Here is a 26,992-nt window from a genome sequence, read left to right on the forward strand (position 1 = left end):
TTAAAACCAATCTGTATACTGAAAACAACTTCTGGACCAAAGCTCTTCCGCCCCATCACAGGAATATTTTGCTTTCTTTGGGAACTCTCTCACAGTTCTACTAATGCTGTCTGTTCTGAACGGGATCCACACCTCTGGAGGACAAGCTTAACAGGGTTTACATACACGGTCTGCAATATGGACAAATATTTGTTGGGTATCCAAATGCAATAAAGCCAATCTACATACATAGTCTATAAAAGAGCACAAACATTCATTTCAGAAGACAGTCAAACCAGAAAACCAACTATTTGCAGACTAGTTAATTACCTTGTCAAGAAGAGGAAGAGAAGCCTTTCTCTTGAGGCAGGCTGGTCCCGTGTACTGAAATAGGAATAGATCTGAAGAGCAAATAACACAAGCCAAAACACCATGAAAAGAACTGGGACGACCAGCTGGTTCCACAGAGACATCCCCAAAGCCAGGAGACCATACACCTCCACCACCTGGGCAAGACAGAAAAAGAGAGTTTGTTATTGGTTGGCAGCACCTGTGATTTAATAACAAAAGGACAGTTGATAACACAGCCACAAGGAAACTAAGGATAATTCACATGGCATTCACCATCCCAAAGGAAGAGGAGGTACATCAAACTACAGTTTGACAGAAGGAGAGCCCAGGTTCAGAAGTGACATATTACCACCGTCTGTCTTGAAATAGGGAGAAGCACCTGACTGTGCAAACCATCAGACCAGCTGAATGCCCCGTCCTAGGAATAACTGGCTCAGAGCCGCTGCCAGCAGCCCGCTCACAGCCAGAGGGGCGAGGACACGTGCCTCCAGTTCACGCACAACCCTCTCAGATCTTTTTGCCGAGCTTAAGTCACAGCAACGCTGTTTTCTCTGCAGCTACTGCCAAGTCACTGCATGTTAGGGATACTGAAATATGAGCCACATCACTTCAGCACAGTAAATCTGCTTTGCTGACCCGTTTTTAAGGAAGAACTTAATACCGTGGACATTTTATGTTTAAGTACCTCAAAAAAGAACATGTACCAGACTTCTGACTGCTCCTAATCCACCAAGCATTTCGAAATGCATGCTTAAGAGTTTTTTCAGAAGACTCCGAAGCTCAACTTACTTCTTTTGTATTGCAAAGACTAAGTTACAATGCAGTCATTTCCAAGAAGCTGGAACTTCATATAGCTGGACTTAATACAAAAAAATACTTAATACAACTACGTCCTCATCCTCTGCTTCCCACGATGGCATACAATCCATAATGGCTAGCAAATTTTAGCACATGAAAAAGCTGCCTACTTGGTCCTTTCATGACAAGCATGAGGTATGTTATGTTCACGGGACCTGCTGCAGTATGTACTGTGGCTGATGGACAAGCAATAGGCCGCTGGCAAGGACACGGTGCCAAGCTCCCGCTTTTAGCTTTGCCCACAGCCTTGCGAAGGAAGCGCATCTGCCCTCGGGAGACTCCCGTGGCCTCTCCCTTGGCCCAGGACCAATGCAAGCAATCCTCTGCAGCTCCTGGCAGAGCGCTCCACCACATCGGAAGATGCTTCTCGTCGTGCCCCCCTGGCCCCACAGAGTCTCGGAAGAGGGTCACGCTGCGCTCATAATGTAGATTCATAACCGTGAGGTATTGCTGGCATCTCCTGCTGCACGTAGGCAGCCAAGGTTCTGGACCTGCTTTTAAATTATATCATTAGCCACAGTCTGAGATACACACACACAAAAAGCTGCCTCGGCCACCTGGTAGGGCTGTCTCCCCTGCAGTGCTGCATTCAGGGAACACTCCCAATGTTTAACATCCCAATATTCACTAAGTTTTGCCACTGATATCAAAAGAGCAATCAAAAGCAGCTTAAAATAGTAGCAAACTCACAAACACCAGGATGAAGGCATCACTGAAAACTAACAACTACACAGAGTTAAAGCAATGGAAATACATGAAGGAAAATATTCAAGACAAAACAGCAATATCCTCCTTGGGAATAAGCACACTAAGCTAGATTTGTAGGGGAGTTGCAGCCAGTTATATGAACACTCCATGAGCCTTTTTTTTTTTTCTCCTGTTCTGTTTCAGGAACATAGGCAAAGAGCAGTAAGCTCTTTAAAAACAAAACTCCTGTTTTCCTGTATTGTCAATACAATGCAAAAACCACTCACACACAACTTCTCATTCCAACCCACTCTCTACTACATGCATTTAGAAAAGCAGCATACAATACTAGTATGAATCCAGTGCCACATTATAAAGTTTCTGACATTTTCTCTGTATTCCCAAGGGAAAAAAATCTTTATGCCTCCTGCATAAAAAGTCAGGAGAAAGAGAATGATCAGTGTCCAAAAGCCATGTACAAGGAATACTTCTTCCTCCTGACTACAACACTGTAATACAGCCTGGCATGCAAACATTTGAAATACTGATGGAGGGGAAGAGACAAGCAATCCCAGAGATGAGGTGACTTGTGTAACAGCTGTATTTAGAATACAATTCTGACCAAAAAAAAAAAAAAATCATCAAGAAAAAACTATTTTCTTACTCATTTTGGAATGTATTTGCAATTAAAACATTCATAAGATGTTGAAGTGTTTTAAACATAAGTGCCTAATAAAAAATAGATACACAACTCTCAAATCTGCCTCCAATTTGACTCTGACCTCAGGAACACTCTGCATGTGTTCATGAACATGGAAAACAGAAGCGTTGGTTTCAAACTGTTGCAAGTCTTAGAGCTGTATGAAGAGGTGCATCTGTTTTACTTCAAATGTTACCACTCTAAACTGTAAATATGATTTTCCTGTTCTCACTGGAAAACAAGGATATTGAAGCTTTGCCAGGTAGCTCCCAAATTAGTTTTTAATCAGCAAATCTACAAGCTAGTTACAGACAAGATCAGACCATGCTAGGTGCTATACAAGCACAGAAGGATAATCCTGCTCCAAAGACCAATTACACACAAAACAAATAACCAGACAGTAATGATCAACATGGCAGGCCGAGACCTTGGCACACCAGACACCTACTGCTGCCAAGTTTTTGTTTGTGTATGACAGATATGACAGCAAAGAGGAGCTTTAAAGAAGGCTTTAAAAGAGCTTAACAAAGTTAGTTTTCAGATTGCTTCTGAACTGAAGAGCAGAAGGCGGAAAACCAGTAGCTTGGTTTGAAAAAAATCCAGCAAGTGGCGAAAGCTGAAGTAGCGGGTCAGTCAGAAGTCAACCAAGCATCAATCTTTTATATTGAAATATACAGAAGGATGTATATACACATATATTTCATTTTTATATAAATGACAGGATGTGTGATGATTCTGTACCAGTAACCAAGTCTCTTTTCAGCTAAATATATATCAGATGTCAGAGCGTTAACAAAATGGAAACCTGTCAGAACAGTCTTCCCTGTTTCTGCCAACTCTTTTGTTAGAGGTCTCAGCAATGCTGCTGCTCTAAAGAAAATACTACAGACCTTTCAAATCACTGTCTGCAAGTTACAAATCACTAAGTCAGCGATTATTACAGTCAAAATCAGCTTTAGTGTTACTCCCAATATAACACTACTATAATTATAAATACTTTTCATACAGAAAGCATCTCCTGAAATGAACAGCTACATCAATTAATGCATGGGGATTACCTTGCTCGCTTAATGATGCTGTAAATAAACTACATTCTGCCACGATCTTGTCTTTTAGCCTGGATTTGGGAAGGACTAAACAAAGTCCAAGCAAAGTGGACACGCTCAGCTGGCCAGCAGCATAATTCAGACTAAAGTCTTAACTGCTCACCCATGCAAATTATAAATGACCATAAATTAAAGAAAGAGATGCTATGGATAGGAACACATTTGGTTTGCTAAGAAAGCATGAGTTAACACACAAACACAGTAGCACGGAAGACAGCCAAAGGACCTTTTTGCTATGTCTTTCCTGCAAAAAAAATCTCAGGCCAAGGACAATAAAATCGTTACGTTCTCTGTCTTACCTGGACAAGCTCTCTGTATGCAGATTTCGCCAAGTTATAGGGCACCAGAAGATTTGATGCCAGAAAGTAGAGAACTTCCAAACCAGTGAAAATCATGGCAAATTTGTTGATGATGACAATGGTTTCCAAAGGGACCAGGCAAAGCCGTGCCAGCAGAGGGAGCATGTGAGCAGAGAAAAGCCAGATCTGCTTTGTTTTCATGACGCAGGAGCAGAGCGTACATACCACCAGCTGACCTGAAAAGGCGACACAGTATTTTGTAATCAAGCTGATTATCCTCTTCAGGAAAAAAAACGTATTTTAATACATTATCTTTCCATAACACGGTTATCAACAGAACTGTCATAATATGCGGGATAACTAGGACATATCTGTTATGAAACCGGGCTCCTCTGCACCTTTTGCTGGGTCACAAAAGTTACCATTTTCAAACTACGCAAAGCGCATGCTTTCACTGCACAGATTAGTGAGATGTAAACCCAAAACACATGCAAAATCATACTCGGATTAATATGAAGTCCCAGGAACAAATCAAGCAGAGGATAACCCAACAAGGCATCCCCTCTTTTTCCTTAACATCCCCAGCTCAACTGAAATCCCATCAGCATCTGTATACACAGCAGTAGCTTTGCTGAAGCCCAGCTATACCACTACATCATCCCAATCTACGCAAAAAAGTAATCAGAACTCCCAAATGAGTTTTAGAGCAACAATATTTATACTGTCAAGAGGAATTACTAGCCAAGAACAGCAACAGGAGAACAGCCACGTCAGCAGCTGAGACTTCAAATGCCCTGAGGCTGTTGCTCAAAATTATCACTGAAGGTTGCAAGTGACAGATAATTAACAACTAAATTCTCTTTAACAGTAGGCGGGGACACAAGCATGAGCACATCTCTCCCACACACCCAGAGATCTGGAGGGTGGTATTTCTACAGCAGACCACTCCAGCATAGCTGCTCCCATTGAAGTCACTGGAAGTTGAGCTTTTACCTTAGAGGAAACGGAATGGGGCGAAATGCACATTGACTGGATAAGAACAATTCTCACTCATCATTTTGCAGTAAGGAAAACTTTTATTGTATATTATTTAAAAGCAGAACCTTGTTCACCATCTCTGACAGCTTACATTCAAAAGCCACGATATGTGGTATTAAAACCCAAGTACTTATGCGCTATTTGGGAGCTACCTCCACTAATGTTTGTGTTTCAAAACTCTTTCTAAACCCAGGAGTTAGCCTTAGCAAAACTCAGAGTAGCAAAATCAAGGCCTTTAATACCTCTAGGTCAGAGCTAACTCCATGTGTTCACATAAGCTGACTGACCTCGTAAGCCCTTCTGGGTGGGCTGCGGAGGGAAGCCGCGAGGAGAAATAGCAGTACCAAGGTTTTGCTTTCATTCTGCCTAGCTTCCCTACCTAGGAAAGGACTTCTGCTTTCAAAATAACTGCAACGGAGCTGAAAGCAATCTGTAACCTCTACTACTTAAGCACACGAAGTTCTTCCTCCTTCACACTGTACCCTTTCAAGTTTAAGTCCTACTGTCAATTTGCTAGAAGTATTTTCAATTAGCAGATGTCTTTTCAGAACGAGCACCCTTGCGCTCAGCAAGTCACTATCAACATACTGGGTCTTATAAGCCTCAGAGGAAGTTACTTTACTCATCTTTTTAGAAGTTCAACGGACTCCTGCTCTGAGGCATTCTCCCTCTGCTTTGTTGTTCTCTGCCCACACACGTTGCTACTACCCTATTTAAGGTACCACCAGCACACTGCTGTGCTGTAATATTCAGGAGCCTGGCACAGCCCACTTGCGAGGAGTTCTGCGACTCACGGTAACTAAGGCAACCCAGCTTCACACACAAACGGATACAAATACCAGCATCCAATATGTTCTTCAGGATTGAGTAAGAATGTCGTCATCCGAAATAAAATATTGTGGTGACATCACATTAAACAATCCCGTGTCCTTCGGGATGACTCTGGAGCTCTCCGATGACAAAACAGGACCTCTCCGAGTCCGGCCTCATCTCACGCAACAGCAAAACCTTCTTTCCTCCAACAGTGCTGCGCCAAGCATGCTGCTAACCCCTGCTAAACTCTCTGACCCTCCCACTGTTTGACCTAAACACCGATCAAAAGTTACTAGTCATGGGAAGGAGAAGCTGTACACCACCAACGGAAATACACGGAGCGCTTTCTCGGAGGCCCCAATCTCCTTCCTGAAGTCTGCACCTTGTAAATTCTCAGTCGCCTCAGGGAGGGCCTGAAAATTACTCTAATGGAGCTTTTAGTGAGTGTTACTTCCCATTTTAAACTGGGGTAGCAGCACCTTAGTTCAGGACAGACGTCTCTCCACAGCGAGTCAGTTTATCTCCAAGTGGGGCTGTACACCATCGGTCATGACACGAAACACAACAGGATCAGGCAGAAGAAATCAGTTTGTAGCTCATATCAAATCATAAAAGGATTTCAAAGCTCTAGCTATCTGCTACGACCAGCAAACCCACATGAATGCGTGTGCAGTCTGTGAACTTCAGTGCTGCGGACTGAAAACCGCCAGACACAGCTAATGAACCCGACAGCTGGAATCCTCCTGCAGGACACCAGGCTCCTCTGTCAGGGAATGAGGCAATAGGGAAGAAATCTATTGCCTTAAGTTCCTGCCCATTCTCTTCCCTTCCCAAAACCTCCACAAGTACATTAAACATTGCTGACAGGTAGCCAAAGCCTCCCGGCTCATCAGCTAATGGAAAAACGTGCAACAAGAAAGACTATGCAGTACAGCCGCTGTTCCAGTCACTTTAAGTAGGGAATTGTCTCTATTTTATTTACAGTTTTAAAAAGCTGATGTTAACAAATTCCCTGGCTACGTCATTAACTGTTATGCAAAAAACCGGCTGTCAAAGTTTATATATAATCCCATTATTGTGCACTAAGAAAAAGCAAGTCTTCATGGTAGCATCGTTTCTGAAACGACGCAGCTTTGTACCATTTCCAGCTGACACGCTCATCCAAGGGGCACTCTCCAAAGGCACCTATTTCTTCCACCGTGCATATTAGTAACCCTAGTCAACAGTCATCAGACTGAATTAGATCCAAGGGAAGAAATGACTATGACAGTCCATTGAAAAAGCACTAATGAATAAGAGCATTGAAAAAGGTTAAATTTGTGAACCAGCTGGCATACTGTACATCATCCCCTTAATTCTGACCAGAATTTTTAGGAGCCAGAGCTGTGTTAGTAGCACAATTACTCCCCCATGCACCTGCCTCAGTGCTGCAGCACAACACTCTGGCAGAACGTGCAAGAAAAAGATGGAGCAAAGCACCTGTATATTCATTTTGGTGTGAAGATGACACAGTTCAGTGCAGTACACTCCTGCGACATGGCAGATTGCAGTGGATAAATACCTTTGTATTTAACAAATGTCAAAGTATTTAATATTTATACAAAACACTATCAAACCTCATAGCCCACTTTCACAGGTCTCCACCAAAGATGACCGCTTGCCATCAAGACAAAAATTACACTTTCAAGTTGGATTTTAAAAAAAACAGGGGAAACTAATAACGGGGGATTTTAAGTATGTTGTGTACTCACATTTGCTAGTATAGTCAAGCACCTCCTTATGAAAACCAATTACAATAAAGGGACACTTTAGTCTGACACCCAGTAAAACCCAAAACTGTATCGGATAAAAAGTGTTATCTTTTTCTCACTTATTTTTAATCCTTATTAAAACCTGGATGAAGAATAATGGGTTTGACTCTCGGTTTAGTTTCTAAGTGTTACTGAATGACACAATGCCTCCTGATCTCTTCCCACCAGGCCTGCCTGCCACTTTGTGAAGCTCTCAGAGATTCTGCTTTATCATGGGACCCTGCACTGCACCTGAGAGAGATTCAAAGGATTAATTACAAACATTTTCTCACAAAAACACACTAAAGGACTTTGGTTCTACTTGGTGTCATTTGACAAGACAGCAAAATATCTTATCTCTAGAAATTCAGAAGAGAGAAGAAATGATGCCTAAAGATTTCCTTTCCTTGAAAAATACCAATGTTATTTCTATAAAAAGAAATTAAAAGCAAAGACAAATGCCCCATTTAAAAGTAAGGATGCAGGCAAACAGGATATGTATACATCCTGGTAGACGTAACATACTGTGAAGAAGTAAACCCATTTAAATATGCCAGTAGCAGCTGCAAGTAAACAGAAAGCAGCTGAGTTTTGCCAACAGTACGCGGCTGACTAAATCTGCCGATAACCTGATGAAAACCAGAGATCTTAGTGAAAGGAATTGCAGAAGAATTTTCTTTCAAGCTTGTCTCAGGCTTAATTTTAAAATACACATGGTGCGTGTATATTCTGAAATCCTCTCAGTAGGGCATATGATACAGCGTAGCATCCTTAACACTGAATTTATTCTCTTCCAGTCAAAGTTGAAAGGGTAAAGGAACAATCTAGAAAGTCCAATTCTTCAGGATCTATTTAGGATTTTTTAGGTAGAGAAGTCATCTCTGCCATTAATCAAACACAATTTAAATGTAGTTTTGACTTGTTGCTCCTTAACTCTTTAACTAGAAATATCCCTGGGACTCCTTAAAAAAAAAAAGTAATCTGTAGTCCCCCGTACACACCCCCTAGTCTATTTCACCAGGTTTTTGAAAGAGAATGATAGTGTTCATCTATAAGGCAAATAAAGAATAAATATTTGTACAACACTTTCATTAACAAAAGCACTACAAAAACACATTACTGTTGCAATTCCTACAGTACTTTTCACCTAAAGATTATTATAGACAATCCAGTCCTCCTGAATCAGACTGCAAGTCTGAGAAGAGCATGGGGCAGAACACGACAAACATGTAGAAAATACTTCAAAGCTGCAAGTATGAGAGTATTGGTAAATCAGTGGCATAGAAAAAGTCAGACAGGATACACCTAGCCTCCCATGCCTCTTGCATATTAATGAGAATCACAGCTACTAAAAGCGACAGGAGAAATTTGAAAGCAAGGGGTAAAACGTGCATAGGTTTCATCGCACAGAATTAGGCAGAGCTCTCTCCTGCATCACAAATATTTAAAGCACTTACCTACTAAAGCAGTCATGAAACGATTCATAGAGAGAGGTTCCAAGTACATTGGCCCTTCATATCCTGATTCCAATTCGCTCCTCACATAATCCCTAAAAAAAAAAATAAACGCACAAACTATTCAGATCCATCTGATCAGACAAAAAGTAATTTATTCATTCCATACATATGTAATGTCAGTGTATGTCACAGTCAATTAACTAAATTACAAAAAGCAATATTAACACTACTGTTACAGCAGCCTCACTGATGTAAGGATCTAACTGAGGCATGACTTAAGCGAAAGAAGTATTATCTGTAATTAGACTCACTGGCATAGCTGTAAAAATCCTTTGGGACATCCAAGCTGTTCTTCAGAGCGTGGCCTGAAACTGCTTATTGACAAAGCCTCTTAAGCACCATTCCATTTTCAAGTATCCTTATTAAGTGTTCTTCTTCCTAATAATAATTTCTTTTCCCACCAGCTCCATATGAAAAAAAATTTGAGAGCGTGACAGAGATGTCTTCCAATTTAATGGTTACAGTATTTTGCACCTAACAATCTCTTTGCATTGAATTAAAAAATAGGTATGAAGGAAAAGTGACAGTCATGGACTAGAGTCAGGAACAGAGTTGCTTCATAATCCTTTTATTCAACGTGATTTAAAAGTTTAGCTCTATCCTGGTGGAGGACCAACTGGATACCCTCAAACTGAGGGATCACTATTGACAGATACAGTAAGACAGTCTGAAATTCTGAGAAGATATTTGTAATTTCTCTCAGAAAAGGCTGGCTAGGAGGGTGGGCTCAGGCAACCAATGAAAAAGGTAAGAACTGGAGAAGACTGGGCATTTTTCTGCTGTTGGTGATCATCCATCAGCTCTGCCTTCAAGCAGGCTAACATGAAACAGCAATATAATTAAAATATGAACTTCACACCAAGAGCAAGGATTTTGCACTTTCAGAAGGCAATCCTGGAACAGCACAGCAGTAATTCCCCAGTGGCTCCTTAATCCCCTGCCATGCGACAGCAGGCAATACTCATGACCCTCTGCATCCACATCTCCAGCCCCTTTTTCTGCCTTGCCCTGCGACCCTTCCTCCTTCTCCACCCCTGGGACGGCTGCTGCTTACCCACGCTGCTGCCAGCGGCACAGCCTGTGCTCCTACCTGGCTGGTACTGTCCACTCATTCACGTCTCGCTGCATCCCATCATGGGAATGCCGGACAGACACGATGGATCTGACCCCGCATGGAGCTAGCGAAGTCTGTCTGCTCGAGGGGCATGGTACTTCATTTATTACGTGTTTATTTATATCAGCGAGGCAAGCCATGCTTGCTGGGAACAGATGCGGTCAAAGCAAGGCAAACAGCACCAGAAAGTACAACCAACCCAAGAATTGCTCTTTTTATTTCAGTGTAGAAAAATATGCAACTCTGCTACTGGAAGCGTTCGCTTCTTCCCAGAAATGGGGAAATATACCCTTCTTCTAGTATTAACTTGCTACCCCAAGATAAGGTAGTCACATTTTCATTTGCAAAAAATCTCTGGAATTCAAGACATAAATCTCAAAGTACTAAAACAAACACTTCAAAGCCTGTTCTTCATAGCTGACAGCCCTGCCTACTCACTGCAGCTTTTCAAGTGTCATAGTATATGCGAGGTATGTTGAAATGGGTTCTTTAGACTGTAACCTACAATTAAAAACACATGAGGACTGAAAAGGCACCTAAGACGACTGATTCTAGATAGAACTTTCCCCCTTGTTATCAAGGTATAGCTAAGTACAAGGGTTTTTTCCACCTTCCAACATCTGTATGGATGAAGTATTTGTGACAAAGTTGGTTATTTTTTTACTATTTAATATGAATCCGCAGAAAGCACTTTCTGAAAGCATTAGCAACACAAACAGGATAATCCATCAGAGTTACAAAGGGAGAAAAACCCCGCCATTTGCAATATGCTGAAGATGGCTTTTTGTATGAGCAGGATCATGCTCCATCCCCAAATTTAGGGTGGAAACACTGGCAATTTGTGAACTGCTAGAAGGAAACCCATGAAGACATCAAATTTCTTCTATATCTGCTAGGAAACAGGTTACAAAATCATCCAGGATACCACCTGCAGCAAGATGACCTTACACAACTTAGCTAAGATTTACCAACAAAGCTGCACTTACAGTAGCTTTGTCAAGACCAGGAACGTGCCTGGAGATGACCCAAACTATTTCAAGCTACATTTCTTGCCGTTGTCTATCTGATTCAGTCATCTGCACAGAGGTCTCTAATTCTAGAGTTTCAGGCTCACCAGCTTGGAGAATCAATGCTTTAAGATCTCCTAAATTTTTTAAACAGTATTTGTAGATGATGTCTGAATAAGGAAAGTCAAAGCAATGATTCTCTTATTACCAGTACAAACACAAGGATCTTTTGGCACAGACACCAATCAGAAGATGCCTCGAACAGCTGCAGTGCCATACAAGATGCTGAGAAGAGCAAGTGCCTGCTCTCAATTTTGATCAATTAAAGCTGTATTAAGCTGCAGCTTTTACATTTGAGAATTGTTCACTTTACTGCAGCAATGTAAGAAAACAAGAACACTAAAATCATTATTTACTAGTTAATTAAATGACTGAACTACATTATTACTTTAGAAAATTAGGATATAAGAATAAAGCTTAGATCAGATTGCCTGCTGTTCATTCTGTAGATGCATTCCCAGCCTCATTTAATCAAACTGCTGGACTGTTAACATACACTCACCATGACTAACATGGCTTTAAAAAGGCAGAGACACAGGGCTTCACGCAAGACCATTTTTTGCTACTGAAAGTGCAGAAAGGTCTTCTGTTGTTAAAAATATGCTTTGTAATTGGCTGACATAAGGCACAGTGGTTATCTGACCTAATTGACTCATACTGCTGACTTTTACTTTACTTTGGCTGATTAATCTCCACTGACAACATCAAACAGACAATCTCATAGGTTTTAAATGTCTACAGACAACCTTAAAATTTAGTGTACTTTAAGATCATCCCTAAGAAACAATTCAGTCCCTTGCCGCCTTCCCCCCATCTTCTCATTCCAAGCTCTACAAGGCTCAACACATGGAATACAATCATAACAAAACTACAAAAAATGAAATAAGATAATGATGTAGATTCAAATTTTTAGCACTAACAGTGTGGTTTAATTGCATTATTTCTTTTCTGCATAACTGCATCATTTGTTTTCCCAAGTTTTAAGCTACATATAAAATAAAACCAGCATCCATTTTACTTGTCAGGAGCGGTAGGATTTTGGTTTTTAAAGATGACTTCTCCTTTTTCCACAAACAGATGGTGTATTATCTCCACCCAAGTTGCCCAGTAATACAAACGTAGCATCTTCTTGGACTCTCCAAGTGTTCATGAACGTTAGCTAATCAGTCTTTACACATTAAGGTAATTCTCAGTCTTGCACATAATGAAACAAACACTTCAGAAGTTAGGTGACTTGTCAAGGTCACATCGACCTGGAAGTCTGAAGTCAGAGCTCAACTATAAAATTCAGATCTTCTTATTCCCAGACTTGCAGCTGAACCACAAGCTATTTCTGGGGTGGAAAAAAAAAAACCAACACTGAAAGCTGAAGTCTTTCAACAGCTCAGAATTTCCAGGACACTGCAGAGTCACAAGTGCCAGCTGATTCTGGTCTTGTTCTATAATTTGCATTAACCAAACTGGCCTCAATATGAGACCTCTTCATCTTTCTTAAATAGCATGCCAACTGGTAGTGCACGCAAGCAATTCACTGGAAGTTTCCAGCTCTGAGCAGAATTATTAACAAAACACACTCAGGAACAGTTTGCACCTGTGACAACTGTATTTCTTGTTATGATCAGTCTGCTAAATAGAAACATCAGTCAGAATTAGATAGCTTTGGCAATAAAAGGAATAGTTCCATTAACATTGTATTTGTGTATTACACTTCACTGTTTTCATTATGAAACATTATACAAAGGCTGCTGCTGAGAAGCCCTTGCACAGTGCTTCCTTCCAAACCAAGTCAGTCTTACATCTAGGGAATGGGTAAACTCTCTCAAAAGTGTTAGCAACCACCTCTGCTTTGCAAAATAGCTAGGGAATACTGCTGGACTAGTTGAATCCAAGACATCTTTTAATTAAGTATATTTTTTTGTGCCAGTTGATGCAAGATTTAATTAAAGTCTTTATTAACTCACTCCAGAAGCATCAAGTAGAGAAAGCTTAGTACAAATAAGCGGAACAGCCCAAGCAGTAGTTATCTAACATGTTTCACTGAAGCCTGTAAAGTCTCAAACCTCACAAAGCAATAGAAGTCACAATTCACATTACATAGAAACACAAACAAAAAAGGTACTAAAATTAAACACAGTGCTATCCCTTAATGTATCAACCAAAATCCATACTATCTTAATTTCTATTAAAAAATTTAAAGATCCAGAATGGCATACAGATCTCTAGCTGCAAATGTTCTGGACCAAAGCCCTGTATCTGAGGGGTATTTGTTACCAGCTTTATTCTTATTTCAATACAAGTTCTTAAATAATGTTTACTTTTTCTCATACGTAAGCCTTCAACACTATAAGAAACACCCACGAAACTATCTATAAAAACTCAGGACTCCCCTGAGGATGATAAAAAAAACCCTCTTTCCTTCCTATGCAGGCAGTAAGAGGCTGTAATTCCTCTCTTGCACCCTCATCCATTCAGGAAATCATTAACTGCAACTCAGACAGCCACAACAGTGACATGTCAAGTCATTACAAAACCTTCATTAACACTCCCCTGAACTGCAGCATACCAAGCAAGAGAGATTCCAGCAAATGCCTTAGAACAACAATTTTGATGCAGAAATGACAAACCTATTACTTCACTTAAATCAATGAAAAGCACATTTTTAAATGTTTCCCATCAGCAGGCACCAAAATAAATCAAGCTCAAGTCCGTATTTTCAAAACTTCCCATGTAAAGCCATTAGTGCGATGGTACTCTCTTTGGTTCCAATTAAACTTCTTGTAGGTATGACAGTTTACATTGGCTTTCAACAGATTTAGCTGGAGCCAAACAAAGATGATCGACTCTGTCTTGTCCGATTCAAGAGTTGTTCTGCCTCTTGTTCTGTGTTTTAGATCCAAAATGCCCTTCTTTTTGTTTTCATTGTAAAATATTTTACATAAACAAAGATGAATGTAAGAATAAATTCCACTATTACTTCACTTTTACCATCTTCCATATGTCTATTTTCTCTCTCATCGTAGGTGCCAGGAACCTAAAAGTAATGTCCTCTCTGCTTTGCAGAATGCATGTTAGCCGAGCCACTGAGTAACTCAGATTACTACATCAGAGGCCACATTTATCTCCTGGTGTTTTCTCTCGTCAGATTAATGGACATTACAGTCTACGGAAATGCAGCTCAAAATTCCTTTTAAGGCAATGAAAATACACCAGAACTACCTGACTGCGTATTTAATTCTGTAAACTTTTTCAAGACAAAGAACAGCAACCTATATTTAGGTGTCTGGCATAGAAAAAAGGCCTCCACAAATCCAGACCTATCCCATTTATACAAGATATTAACAAAATATCAGTCATTCTTCTAATTCCCAAACTAAACTAACAAAATTAACCCATTTATTCTTACCTGGAAATTTGGTGCCCAGCATAAAGCAGGAGTGCAGTCAAGAAGTACAGGTAAAGCTGAACCAGGTGTTGCCTTGGTAAAGTCAGGAGCACAACACTTAAGATGTAACCTGTAACAAAATGCAGATGTTGAAATTTCAAAAAAAGACTATCTAATCCTATCTAATATGGATTAACACTCAAGTTATTCAGATCTCTTTAACCACCTTTGTTTTCATTTGGTTTTAAAAATCTGTGTACTTACATTTTCCTCTCATCAAAACACACAAAAAATACTGCCACTTTTTTTCCCCCCCCACAAACAGAAATAGGTCTACCAGCTTCTGTGGGATTACATCAAGGTGTCAAGAAGTGGACTTGATCCACAATATTTTAACAAGACTTAATTAACATAACCTACGTAACAAAAGAAAAACAGGCCTACGTTTCAGTGTTGCAGGGGAAAGCAAACTCTGTCAATTGATGTAAAAAATCCTTTTCTTCAAGCAAAGGACACACAGAACACCTTTCCACACTGATCAGCATTACACGTCTTAACTCTTTCGCTGTATCTTCATGGTTTAAAGACACTTCGCACGCCCATATTTTGAGACGGGGACACGCAAGCTGTTCTCCATACTAGCGATATTAAAGCACATTCAAACTATCAGTGTTGCGTAAATCAAGGCAAAGACTCGGCACAGCCTGGGGTTTGTAGGCATTTACACCGCCAGTTCCTTCACTTCTTGTTAGCATTCAGTAAGACTATGGAAGAAGACCCGATGCAGATACAGCTTTACTCTTCAAGAACACAGCCTGGCTGCTCAGCAGCCTCTCCAACAAGCAGAACACTAATCCTCTTTTTTTTTTTTTTTTTTCCATATCTGCTCTCATTAGGATACGTAAATAAAGCAGTACTTTGAAGTCCACTTCACAACTGGGTGGTATGGTACATGCCCACCCTCTTCTCCTTCCCAGACGGACTCTGCAGGTCAGAAACCCCGTGTGTGGTGCCCTCACTAATCTTTATTTCCAAGCTCTCCACCACAATGCAGCGCACTCATGCTCTTTCTGAAGGTCAGCTTAAGTGCCTGGCACTGAAATCCATTTAGGAAAAAACCCAGCAACAGCTAACAACTCCCCTACAGCTAAAAACAAAACATCATAGAAGAACTTATCCTGACACTTACAGCTATACTAGTCACATTACATTTATAGTTTCATCCATCTACTCAGCAACACTGAGCACAGCCTTTTTAACAGTTAATTTATACTTTGAGCTTTTTACATTATTTTCTTAAATATTTTTAACTATAGATTAACCAGCTACTATAAAACAGCTTAGGAACACGGTATGTTCCAATATTTGAAAAAGACACAATTTCAGAGTCAGTCAGTATTAATGTAGAAGTATTTTAAGTCTCCTTGTATCTGCCACATTCAATAAGCCATCTCCGTAAATTCTACCAATAGTTAGGTCTTCAAGAAGGTAACAGAAGGGAACTCACAACATGCTCCTAGAAAAGGCATCAGACCCACAGTATGCCACGCAAAGATCAGTTCAGATACGATAGCTGATAGGAGTGATGATAGACAGACAAAGACTATTCATTTATCTCTTTAAAAATACAAATATACAATTTATGTATTTAACATTAAATAAAATTTTTCAAGCACACTCATAAAGTAGATGTGACAAGTTGGACATTTGTCTGAGGAGATGCCTTTTCAGAAGCTGAAATAATTGATAGTTTCTTTGAGTAAAATGAAGTACCATACAAATCACCATCACTAGTTTCTGTACAGTATTCATTTGATCATTTATAAAAACGATCAGAGGGCTGCAGCACCTCTCCTTTGAGGAAAGGCTGAGAGTTGGGGTTCTTTAGGCTGGAGAAAAGGCGCCAGGGAGACCTCACTGAGGCCTTTCAGTACTTAAAGGGTGTTTATAAAAAAGATGGGGACAGACATTTTATCAGGGCCAGTAGTAATAGAAGAAGGGGTAATGGTTCTAAACTAAAAGACGGTAGACTCAGACTAGATACAAGGAAAACTTTTTGGTTTGTTTGTTTTTGTGGGTTTTGTTTGTGGTTTTTTTTTTGGGGGGGGTGGTTGTTTGTGTTTTGTTTGTTTGGGGTTTTTTTTGTTTTTTTTTTTTTTACAATGAGCATGGTGAGACACTGGAACACATTAATCAGAGAGGCTGTAGATGCCCCATCCCTGGAAACATTCAAGGTCATGTTGGAGAGGGCTCTAAGCAACCTGATCTAGTTGAAGATGTCCTTGCTCTTTGCAGGGGGGTTGGAACAGATGGTCTTTAAGGTTCCGTCCAACCCAAACCATTCTATGATTTTTATTTTGAGCTTTTTAAAGGTGCCTGAAACCCAACACTACAACAGTGTCTTTCTAGCAACTGTTTTATACACAATAACATGCTTCTAGTTAATACAACACAGCAGATGTTCTATATCGATGTTTTCTTAGCAAACACTTGTATTTTATGGAATTCATCTTCTCTGTTCACTGCCTTCCTTCTACCAGATACACAAATGACAGGAGCAGAACTCCTCAGCAGAATCTCCATGAAGACACATAAACTAGTTAGCGCCACACCACAGCATCATGAGCCAGCCCCAGCAGCTCTCACACCATCTGCAGACATGCTTCACACCTCATCTCTGCTGTATTCACCACCTTCCCTTGATTGCTCAGTTAGGGACAATTCTCTCTGCAGAACAACCCACATGGCACAACCACGTATCACTCCAGCACTTGAGTCAAATCTCTCTAAACCCTTCCTTCTCACTGTAGACCATGACTCACCTTCAGGTGAAGAACTAAATGGAGTTTATTATGCAGTCTTTTATTCCTCTATTACTCTATAAATAGTCTTAAGAATACCTGTTTACTGTATCTGCATTTAGGCTCTGCCATCTTCTTTACCTTATTCTATCACATGAAAGTCTGCTCCTTGGCCACATGATGATGTACTTGAGCAGTGCTAGGATAGTTTCTGTAAAAGGAAGACATTTTAGAGGGCAGTAACTGCACTCCAGCACAGCCATGTTACACAGGAGTATTTTAGAAGTGACTGGAGTTCATTCTTCTCCACGTGATCACAACTTTAACTGAAATAAAGCCAGATACATTGAAGGGGTGAAAAAAATGTCTAAATACAAATCAAAAGATGAGAAGATTACTATCGCATATGTGCCTTTTAAACAGAGGACTTCCAAACAGCACAGATGCTTATCACTGCAGAGGGAAGCGGCACAAGACAGCCAAGGTTACTGCAGAAGCTTAAGCAATGAACTCCACTGCTCACGAGTTTGGGCTGGAATTTAAATGTTCACTTTGAAGCATCGGTTTGCTCTAATTGTTAGACGTTGAAGAGGGGGAGAGTGAGAGACATTTAAAGTAGTTCCCTTTCACTCTTATTTACAATTTCCTCTTGTGACTTGATAAGACGGAGATTTCAACACACTTCATACTGCTGTATTTGCATTTTTGCTGCAGAAGCCCTATTCCCAAAGTGGTACCAACCTCATTTTTATCGACAATGCCTCTGCCAAAAAAGGCAAATAATTCATTACCAAGCTGTCTCATTGCAGAAGCAAAGGAAGACAAGCTCAAATTCAGACATACTAGCAGTAATATTCTAGTCCCTCTGTTCTCGCCTGGACAAATGATGTAATTAGTGTATGGCGTAAACGAGTCTCTACTTCAAAACTAAGAGCCAGGAAATGAAATTTCTCACAGCAGCTTTCTCATCTAAATCACTACATTTTGCTTTCATTTGCACCTCCTCTGTCAGAAGAAAACATGATGTTGAGAACATATATCCCTTTGGAGAGATTCTCCACACACAGTTTGAGAAACAGTCATCTTACCGGGCAATGTTTAGACACGGGTTAAGAGATACTAATGCCCACTTAATCAACAAGTTTTTGAGTTCTACATCTGCAATGAGCACTCCCCTCCCATGATTTAGGCCATACATACTATTTTCATTGTTGGGACTTGGTGTGTTATCCCTTTTAACTCACTAAGTACATTTCTGTTTAAGCAGCAGGCTTGGTGAAGCACAGTTCCTGCCCGGGTAAAGAAAGCATTCTAATGCATGCTGGGGAGATAAAAAAAAAAATAATGATAAAGCCAAGAGAGAATAAACTCTTTCCTGAATACAGTAGGACGCCCCTAGGGCTAGGCCACCAGGAAACAGAATTGCACCCTTAAGCTTGCAGCTATAAGGAGCACTATAGAAGACCCATTCTGCCAACCTCACAAATACACAGACGCCCCGCTCAGTATCCATTGAGGAGCACAAGGAAGCAGAGAACTTCTACTGCCTCTCATGCAAGACGGTACAGATACAGGCCTCGCTGGAGAAGAACTGTGAAGACAGTAATATGCAGAAAAGCTAAGTTAAACATCGCTAGACAAGAACACATGTATTAACTAGCTCATGACCTCATTTACAACTTGTTGATTCAGCGAGATGAAAACCTCTCGCAGTGCAATGCCCATCGTTGCAGTAAGCAGCAGCTCACAGATTGCCTTTCAGCAATCTATTTCTGTACCACCAAGGTGCTTCCCAGCCTCTCTCACCCCGTATTACCTCTCTGCCGACTCAGGTGTCTCAGTTTTATGGACAGGCTGCACACAACGGAGGCTTCTGGAGCACGATCAAAGTTGCAACCCAACCTCTTTATGAAACATTTTAGAGTTTGTTTGCATGATTACAGATCCCTCGTGTCCACTTCACATTATTATTCAAGGTTTCCTGCAGATTTAGTCTAAAAATGAGAACTTTGCACCTGAAGAAGAGTTCATGACATTTCTTAATAAAACCACACCATCTCTTGGATACTGCTTCTGCAAAGGCTTGCCAGGGAAACGCTGACCCCAGAAGAAAAGCAGCTGTTTATGCTGGATACTGCAAAGTGAGGAATTCAAATCTGAGTGCCAGAAAGTAACAGTACAATTGCTTGGATTCTACCAGGAAATTAATTTGGGGGGGAGGCTGACTTCCCACTCGCCCGTATCCTCTGAAGCTAAAGGGTTCAGCTCGCACTGACTTGCAAAGCAGTTTGCTGTGAAGCAGCAAGTCACGAGCCACAGAATACCATCAGAACTCCTGTCCCTCCCGACATAATGTAGGACCAGTGCACCACTGAGTTTGTCATCTCATTTCAGCCTGACCCTTGACTGTCCTCATTCCAGCTTATTCAGAAGACAATCTGGCCACAACATACAAGTACCAATCACACAGGACAGACTTCGGAAAGGCTGTATTTGATACTGCAGTAGTGTAACAACCTTTGGCACTTTTATTTTCAGTGTGTCTAATTCTCAGGATAACCAGTCACCAGCCTGGTTACACAACAATCTACATAGAGATTTAATAAAGCGTCTGTCTAAAGCATCTATCTCAAAAATGGATGATTTTCAGAAGATAGGCTTTAAAGCTCACAGTAGTTCAAGGTATGACGCAGAAGTTACCAGGAGGATTCCATGGCCTCTTCACTCAAGCTCAAAAGGAACCCTAATAGCCACTTATTTCTATGTCATGTAAAAGGAGAGACAAAAAGCTCTTGTATACCCTCAATTCACATTAAGCATCCTTTCAAGGACAACTCAGCCAAAAGGGGGTGTTCCGAGTTGACTGGGACAGCTATGCTGGCCTTCTGAGAGCCAGACTAGTTTTTCATCTGCACCATCACACAGAACCTCCGCCTCCACACAGAATGACCACCATCAGATGTGGCTCCAACAAACAGCTCATGCAAAATTCCCTCCACTGAAACCAACCTAGAAGCCAAGCCATCCAGAGAGCGCTTTGTGCCAAAATCCCCGTCAGTCTCAAGCAGCCACGGAGGCACCAGCACTGGCACTGCAAAGGGCAGCTTCCATCTAGCCGGTCTCACCATCGTCAACTAAATACCTGTTCAAGGCAGCGTAAGTGTAGTGGGCTTTAAGATGTATTGCATTTTTGGGGAGTGATGTTTTTGCATGGCAATGCCAGGGCACACCTCTTCCTCACCCTCCCACCCAGCCAGAGCTGCCCAAGCAAACAGTACTCACTCCAAGAAGTTTCGTGTTTTAAGCTAACACGGTAAATATTTTGCCCTTCAGAAAATATATTGAAACATTAGTTCTAAACTGAGAAAGCACACATCTAAACATATTTGCACAGGAGGAAATAAGTGTTTACCCAGTCACGGTACCACGCAACTATAAACAGAGATCAGAAATCCTGTTATCAACATCTGCACATCTCAGTGAAAATAATGTCAACAAAACAATGTATTCATCACTGGGGTACTGCCATCAGTTTCAACAGCTGTTTCTTAAATTTTTAAATGCGTAACAGATTGGGCACTCTAACTATAAATAATCCAAGAACTAAGTTCCTTACAGAGATGCAATATTGTCTGAACAAACAAAATGGACTTTTGATTCTAGTTTTGCCATATGATTCAGAGGGTGTTTCTATAATGCAGCGTACCTAATGATCAGAGTTCTGGGATTAATTACAATCATGGAGAACCTGAAGAGTACTGGAAAAGAACACAGAAGTGGAACTGTAAAAATATAAACAGTCACAATGTATTCTAAATTATGAACACAAATTGCTATGTTGTGATGAGACTACATACTCAGTCAAGCGAACCTCAAAATTTTAAGTGTCTCCTTTCAAGCCAGTTGCTTTTTTTTTTGTTTAAATAAAAAATGATGCAGGTTGCTAAAAAGAGATACCAGCTTTATACAGAAAAGTTACCTGAAAGTATCCATATGCTGAGAAAACTCTTTAGTAAAAGGCTATGACACTAAGGAAGCAGTACAGGAATCACCAGCCTAAAGCTGGAAAGAGAAAAAAGGGTATGGTATATTTTGAGCACGGAATACTCTCTACCCTATTGTGTCTACCAACTGCAGCATACACTGCATTTTATCCAAAAAGAGAATGCGAACACAAAGCAAGTAATTTTTTATATATTTTTTTAAGAAATAAAGCCCAAGTCCAAGTCATAAAATTGTGTTTGGTTAAAAATAGCTACAGTTTAAAATAGTGACACTGAGAAAATAGTTCTACTACCCATTTATCTAAATGCTGCTGGCAGAAGGGAGACAGAAGACATGCAAACCCAGAAATGTTGAATCTGCGCAGCACTTCATCTTTGTATGCATTAAGTGCATTTACGTGTTTAGTCATGCATCCTCTTCTCACAAATTTGGGAAATTTGTTTCTGGAATGAATCGACTGCTTCCTTCTTCTCACATTGAAGCTTCACATGGCACTTTTTACTGTGTTTGTATTGCAGTACTATGTATTTCCTCTTAAGAGAAAAGCCACCACAAAAGAGCAATCCAAATAAAAGATTTTATAGTTAATGCACAAGAGCTTAAAGAAAAGTGAGCAGACCAAAGTAGAGATTAATCAGCAAACACAGGATGGCAGTAAGTTCAGAAGGTTTCTCCTCCCTCGAGCCTCCTTTTTAAAGGTAGCATTCCTAAGTTCTTCACGCCTTTTAAGTGATGTGACCAAGTGATAAAGGTAGTAACTGCACAGTTCAAGAAAGTGTGATTACAAACAGGGTTGTGAAAGATGACACGCCTTCCACCTATTACAAGTACTTAAACAATTGCCTTATATTTTTACCAAGATTTTTTTTTTGTAACAACAAAGAAAGAAAACACTTTATATTTAGTGCAATTCTGTGCCTGTATCGCGACAGTGACTTAAATTCCAAGCCTGACTACAATTACAGGTCAAGCTCATGACTCTCCTCTTCCCATCCAGCTCAGAGTATTTACCAGTTAGTACAAATAGCATTGCTTTGCCCTTCATGGGAGGAAATTACATGGTTTCAACTGTTTCCACCTTCTTCATCAAAAGAATGAAAAAAGAAGTGACTGTCTTCTCAGAGCTACTCTACAGCGCAGAAGAAAACACTGAAGTCTGGCAGCAGCAGAGTGTGCTAGTCTACCCTACACTGAGGTTTGAGATCGAAAGCCATTTTAGCTAGCACAGATCCTTCCTGAAGGAGAGGCTACTTTAAATTTATAGAAAACAATTTTAATGAAATCACATTATACCTGTAACAGTTGTGGACAAAAAAGCTGGTTTGCTTTCGAACCTTCTTTGCCCTCAGATCCTTATGCCTGTAACAGGCAGCATATCAACTGTCAGAATGATACCTGGTTAATACAGCACACCGCACACGAACTGATCACACGGCGCTCTTCAGCCAGACTGTCTGGGTGGGTTATCAAAAAGAAAAGAAAAAAATTAGATAGGATGACTTGGCATATTTGGAAAGAGTCCTGGGACAATACTGCTTACTGCCAAGATACTCCTCAATACTCCAGAAAGAACTACAGAATGCACTTTTAAGTCACAGGTCACATTTGCAAATAAGGCTTATAATTCAGGATTTTTCAATACCCATAAAAGAAAAAAAAAAGTATATATGCATTTTATTGTATTTAAAAAGATGGCATGAAAGAGCCAGATTATAAAACCAAACCTTCCATGTTACTCATTTCACAGGATAAAAGAATTTTTACTATTTTTAATACAATTTCTCATTGAATATCATTAGTACGTGCAGTATAATTCAGTTCACAACCCCATTTTATCTGGTTCTTGACTGTTTTTACTAATATCCAGTAGATACGGCAAACTAAAACAAAAAAATAAAAAAATCAAACACACAGCTCAACTCCTTGTAATCCCAAGCATTTCTAGTAAATTTAAATTAAGTTTTCGTAAGTTATCTGGCAAATGTCCTGTAAGATGTACCAAAAGTACTTCCAGAAAGATACTGGGTGTGATCAATCAAGTCTTAAGTTTGAGGTGATCCTGTGACCATCAAGTATGAATTTCTGCACACACAGAACAAAAATTTTTCAGCCAGAGACATTCCTGGATCCTTCCTTAACTAAGTTTGATGTTTGTCTTTTTAAGCAGACTTGACAAACCTAGGAAAGTTTTCAGAAGTTTTAATGGTGATTCTAGAAGGTAATTCATATACAGTAAAATACCACTGTGAAATAAAACAAACTTTATATGCAAGAGCTGAAGTGGAAATTGAAGACCACTGCAGGCTATTCACACCTGCCAAAACAGTGATCACAATTCTATTTGACAGGTAAAGTTCATAAACAAAATTACTTTGCAATTTTTCCTATATGAAATTCATCTGTTTACGTTCACCAATTCTAACCAGAAATTTACCTCTGCTGTTTGCATTGGTTTATACACATTTAGTTAAATTTCACGCAGTTGAACCTGTGGTTGAGTGGTTATCAGGACTGAGTCTTTTCCTTCACTAAAGCAGATAAGGGCCGTTTCATGAGAAGATATGAAAGGGGAAAGTAGTATCAAAGGGCAAACTGCAACCTAGAAGCTTTTATTATATTCCCAGTACTGCTAACTGGAACGTGAATCACACTATAACATACATCACTTCACTTGATCAAAACCAACCAGCTTTTCAAACTTTGTCAAATGGATGGAAGAAAATGACGGCATTTAAACAAAAAAGATATTCCTGGTAACCCCCAGTTCCAAGCAAATTTCCAACTTTGGATCCTTAGTTCCGGCAAAAGGTTCACTATATCAAGATTGGTAGAGTATATTGATTTTTTTGACTCTCTAATAAAATCATTCCTTGAGCACCTGCCAGATAGACGTACCCAATTTCCTAAGCTGCTAGAAGCACTTCTGTGATACGGTATCTTACACTGCCTATGTAAGAAATTCAGCGACTGTTTGATATTGCAAAGCTGCCACAGAATTTGCTGATGCTATGTTTCCTCACTGCAAATATGAACCGAGGAATTTTCTTTTTTTTTTTTCTAAATAAAACAGATTAGCACATTGAAACATATCCACGGTAAGCTGTTATTTAAATTACACACTGGCAGTTAATTTCCCCCAACATACCTTCAAAGAAGCTTAACTTCCCAAGCTGGTGGAAAAGGACTTTGTTTTCCTTACAATTTATATATTTTGACACGTCGTTTTAATTAATGTTATACAGTAAACTGATGCAACTAAATCTATATAAAAGTCTTGTATGGGCATGCAAATTGATTTAGCCCAGCCTCACACTGACACAGCTTAAAAAAAGATAAAACAAGAACAAAGGAATTGAAACAAATCAACTTTATTTGAAAAGTACTAGCACAGTTTTGTCACTGAAAATTATCTGAAAAATCTTTTAAAACGAGGAACTTGCTTGATGATTTAGAAGCCCTTCTTGATCAGCAACTACCAGTTGGAGCAGTAAAAGTACAGACACTCAACATTGTAAAAGCAGTAAGTATAAGAACTGCTGAGTGATTGTGCACCAGCACAAAAGCACCACTTGTATGAGGAGCACAAAGTCAGAATCTACTGGTTTAGTACTAAAATAGCGTCCAGGTGAGAAATACTTTGGTAACAATACATACCTTCTCTGTAGCATTTTTTATTGGTGTATCTCTATGTACTTAAGTAAGGACAAGGTTATCAAATGGCTATAAAGAGCGGCTACGTCACAGCTGGAAATTGCCCACTGACATCTAGATAGCCTACTGCACAACTGTTAGTTCTGTATTAGAAACTAATCTGATAAACTAATTCCTAAAAGCTACTCGAGTACATACAAGTGCACGAGAAAGCCAGCTGTAGTTGCATGCCACCACGGTCCTGTGTCACATTCTCCAGCAACAAACAACTACTCTCTCCCACAAACATATGAAAAGGGCATAGAACTGTAACACCAGCTTTTTGCACTAAAAGTACATTGTTATAGCTCTACTATACTCATGCTGGGATAGCAAAGAAAGCCACATGTGTTTTTAATGGCAGTAAATAATTTCCAGACAATAGACATTTAATAGATTTAAAAAAACCTCACATGCCAATACTTCTGCAGTCAGGATTAAAAACCTGGATGCGCTACTTCAAAAAAACCCACAGTCCTCTAACTACTTAACTAGAGGGTGTTTCCTTTAGCTGACTGCAGTACATCTTTATCCTCCAAAGCCATCTACAAGGAAGAAAGACTGCAGAGTGGGAAAATTATATGCTAGCCATTTCTCTCCAAGCTAGGCAGTACTCATGCAGATCACTGGCTACCAACCTCAACAGCCTGGATCCAATTCCTAATTAACCCCATGTGCAGTCACTAGATGAATCACATACCCACCTGGAGAGCAGGTCCCAGAATATCAATCCTTTCATCTCTTAAAATCAGACATTTAACATTCCAGAGCTAGACTCGCAGGCTGAGGTTCAAACAGCTCCCTGAGCTGTGTTAGTAATTTTGTCCATTTATCTGCAACACAAGGACTTGTTACCTGCTCTAATCCTCTCACAGCACACACAGGGTTCACAAGGTTATAAACTGAAGAGCCATATCCATGCCGCAGTGAAAGGTAACCCCCTGGTGCTGTGGTCACAGTCCAAATAAGGCAACCTTTTCCCTAGTCTCTTGTTTAATGCCAGTGATCTAAGTTATAATACTTCTTGTCTACACGGCACTTCACAGCAACTTTCTCATCAGTCAGACACAGACCAAAGTCACTGTACTATTCTTTCAGGGCATCGAATCGTGTTTCCAGACATCAGGTTTACTCTTTACATATCAAGACTAAATAACAAAGTTCAGTAAAAGATCCTAGACAGGATTTCTTTACTGCTAACATAAACAGTCCCTTAAGCAGAACTTCAATGAATATATTCTCTTACTATTTGTTGTAATCAATGTATTATCATGCTATCACCAAATTCTTAAAATTCTTGTAGTAAGCAAAACGGTATTTACTACAGCAGTGTTTTCTCTTGAATACATGTACACTCACCCACATAATGCATATTCAGGGCCAAGTACTTGTACTGGAAGAGAGGATTGTTGTGCAGGCTACTTCTTTGGATCTGCTGGAAGAATGAGCTGACATCCCATCGGTACAAGACATCCAACAGCATGATGCTTGGGACCCTCAGGGCCACATTTAATACTGCCTCCAACTTCTCCTTTGCAGCCATTCTCTTCCCTTTCTGTGAACTGGCAGCAGACTGTAAATAGCACAAGACAGAGAAGAGTAATCAGATCAATCTCACTGTACAAACAGCTATTAGGCTTTGTGATCATATGAATGAGGCTTCCTGTGTGGTCACAAACGACTGAATGAATCAACCGAGTTAAATTCAAATCCAGACAGGACAGCTTCTATTTTTGCTATATAAAGGTCAATTTGCTAGCAATTTTTCCATGGTGATACTGTAAAATAGGGAACT

The 26,992-nt window shown here is 40.1% G+C and overlaps 1 protein-coding gene across 1 annotated transcript in view; it reads right to left on the bottom strand.

Moving 5' to 3' along the window:
- The window catches only part of RNF145 (ring finger protein 145), a 37,869-nt gene extending 11,129 nt beyond the window's left edge, over positions 1–26,740 (bottom strand). Inside the window, exons 1-5 of the mRNA XM_009893195.1 lie at positions 26,557–26,740; positions 14,723–14,831; positions 9,079–9,170; positions 3,981–4,216; positions 310–485 (exon numbers count right to left, since the gene is read on the bottom strand). Of these exons, the coding sequence (XP_009891497.1) occupies positions 310–485; positions 3,981–4,216; positions 9,079–9,170; positions 14,723–14,831; positions 26,557–26,740 (797 nt within the window). The remainder of the gene's footprint in view (positions 1–309; positions 486–3,980; positions 4,217–9,078; positions 9,171–14,722; positions 14,832–26,556) is intronic.
- Positions 26,741–26,992: the final 252 nt, after the last annotated feature.

This window comes from Charadrius vociferus, unplaced genomic scaffold (assembly GCF_000708025.1).
Source record: "Charadrius vociferus isolate BGI_N301 unplaced genomic scaffold, ASM70802v2 scaffold1041, whole genome shotgun sequence".
Taxonomy (NCBI): domain Eukaryota; kingdom Metazoa; phylum Chordata; class Aves; order Charadriiformes; family Charadriidae; genus Charadrius; species Charadrius vociferus.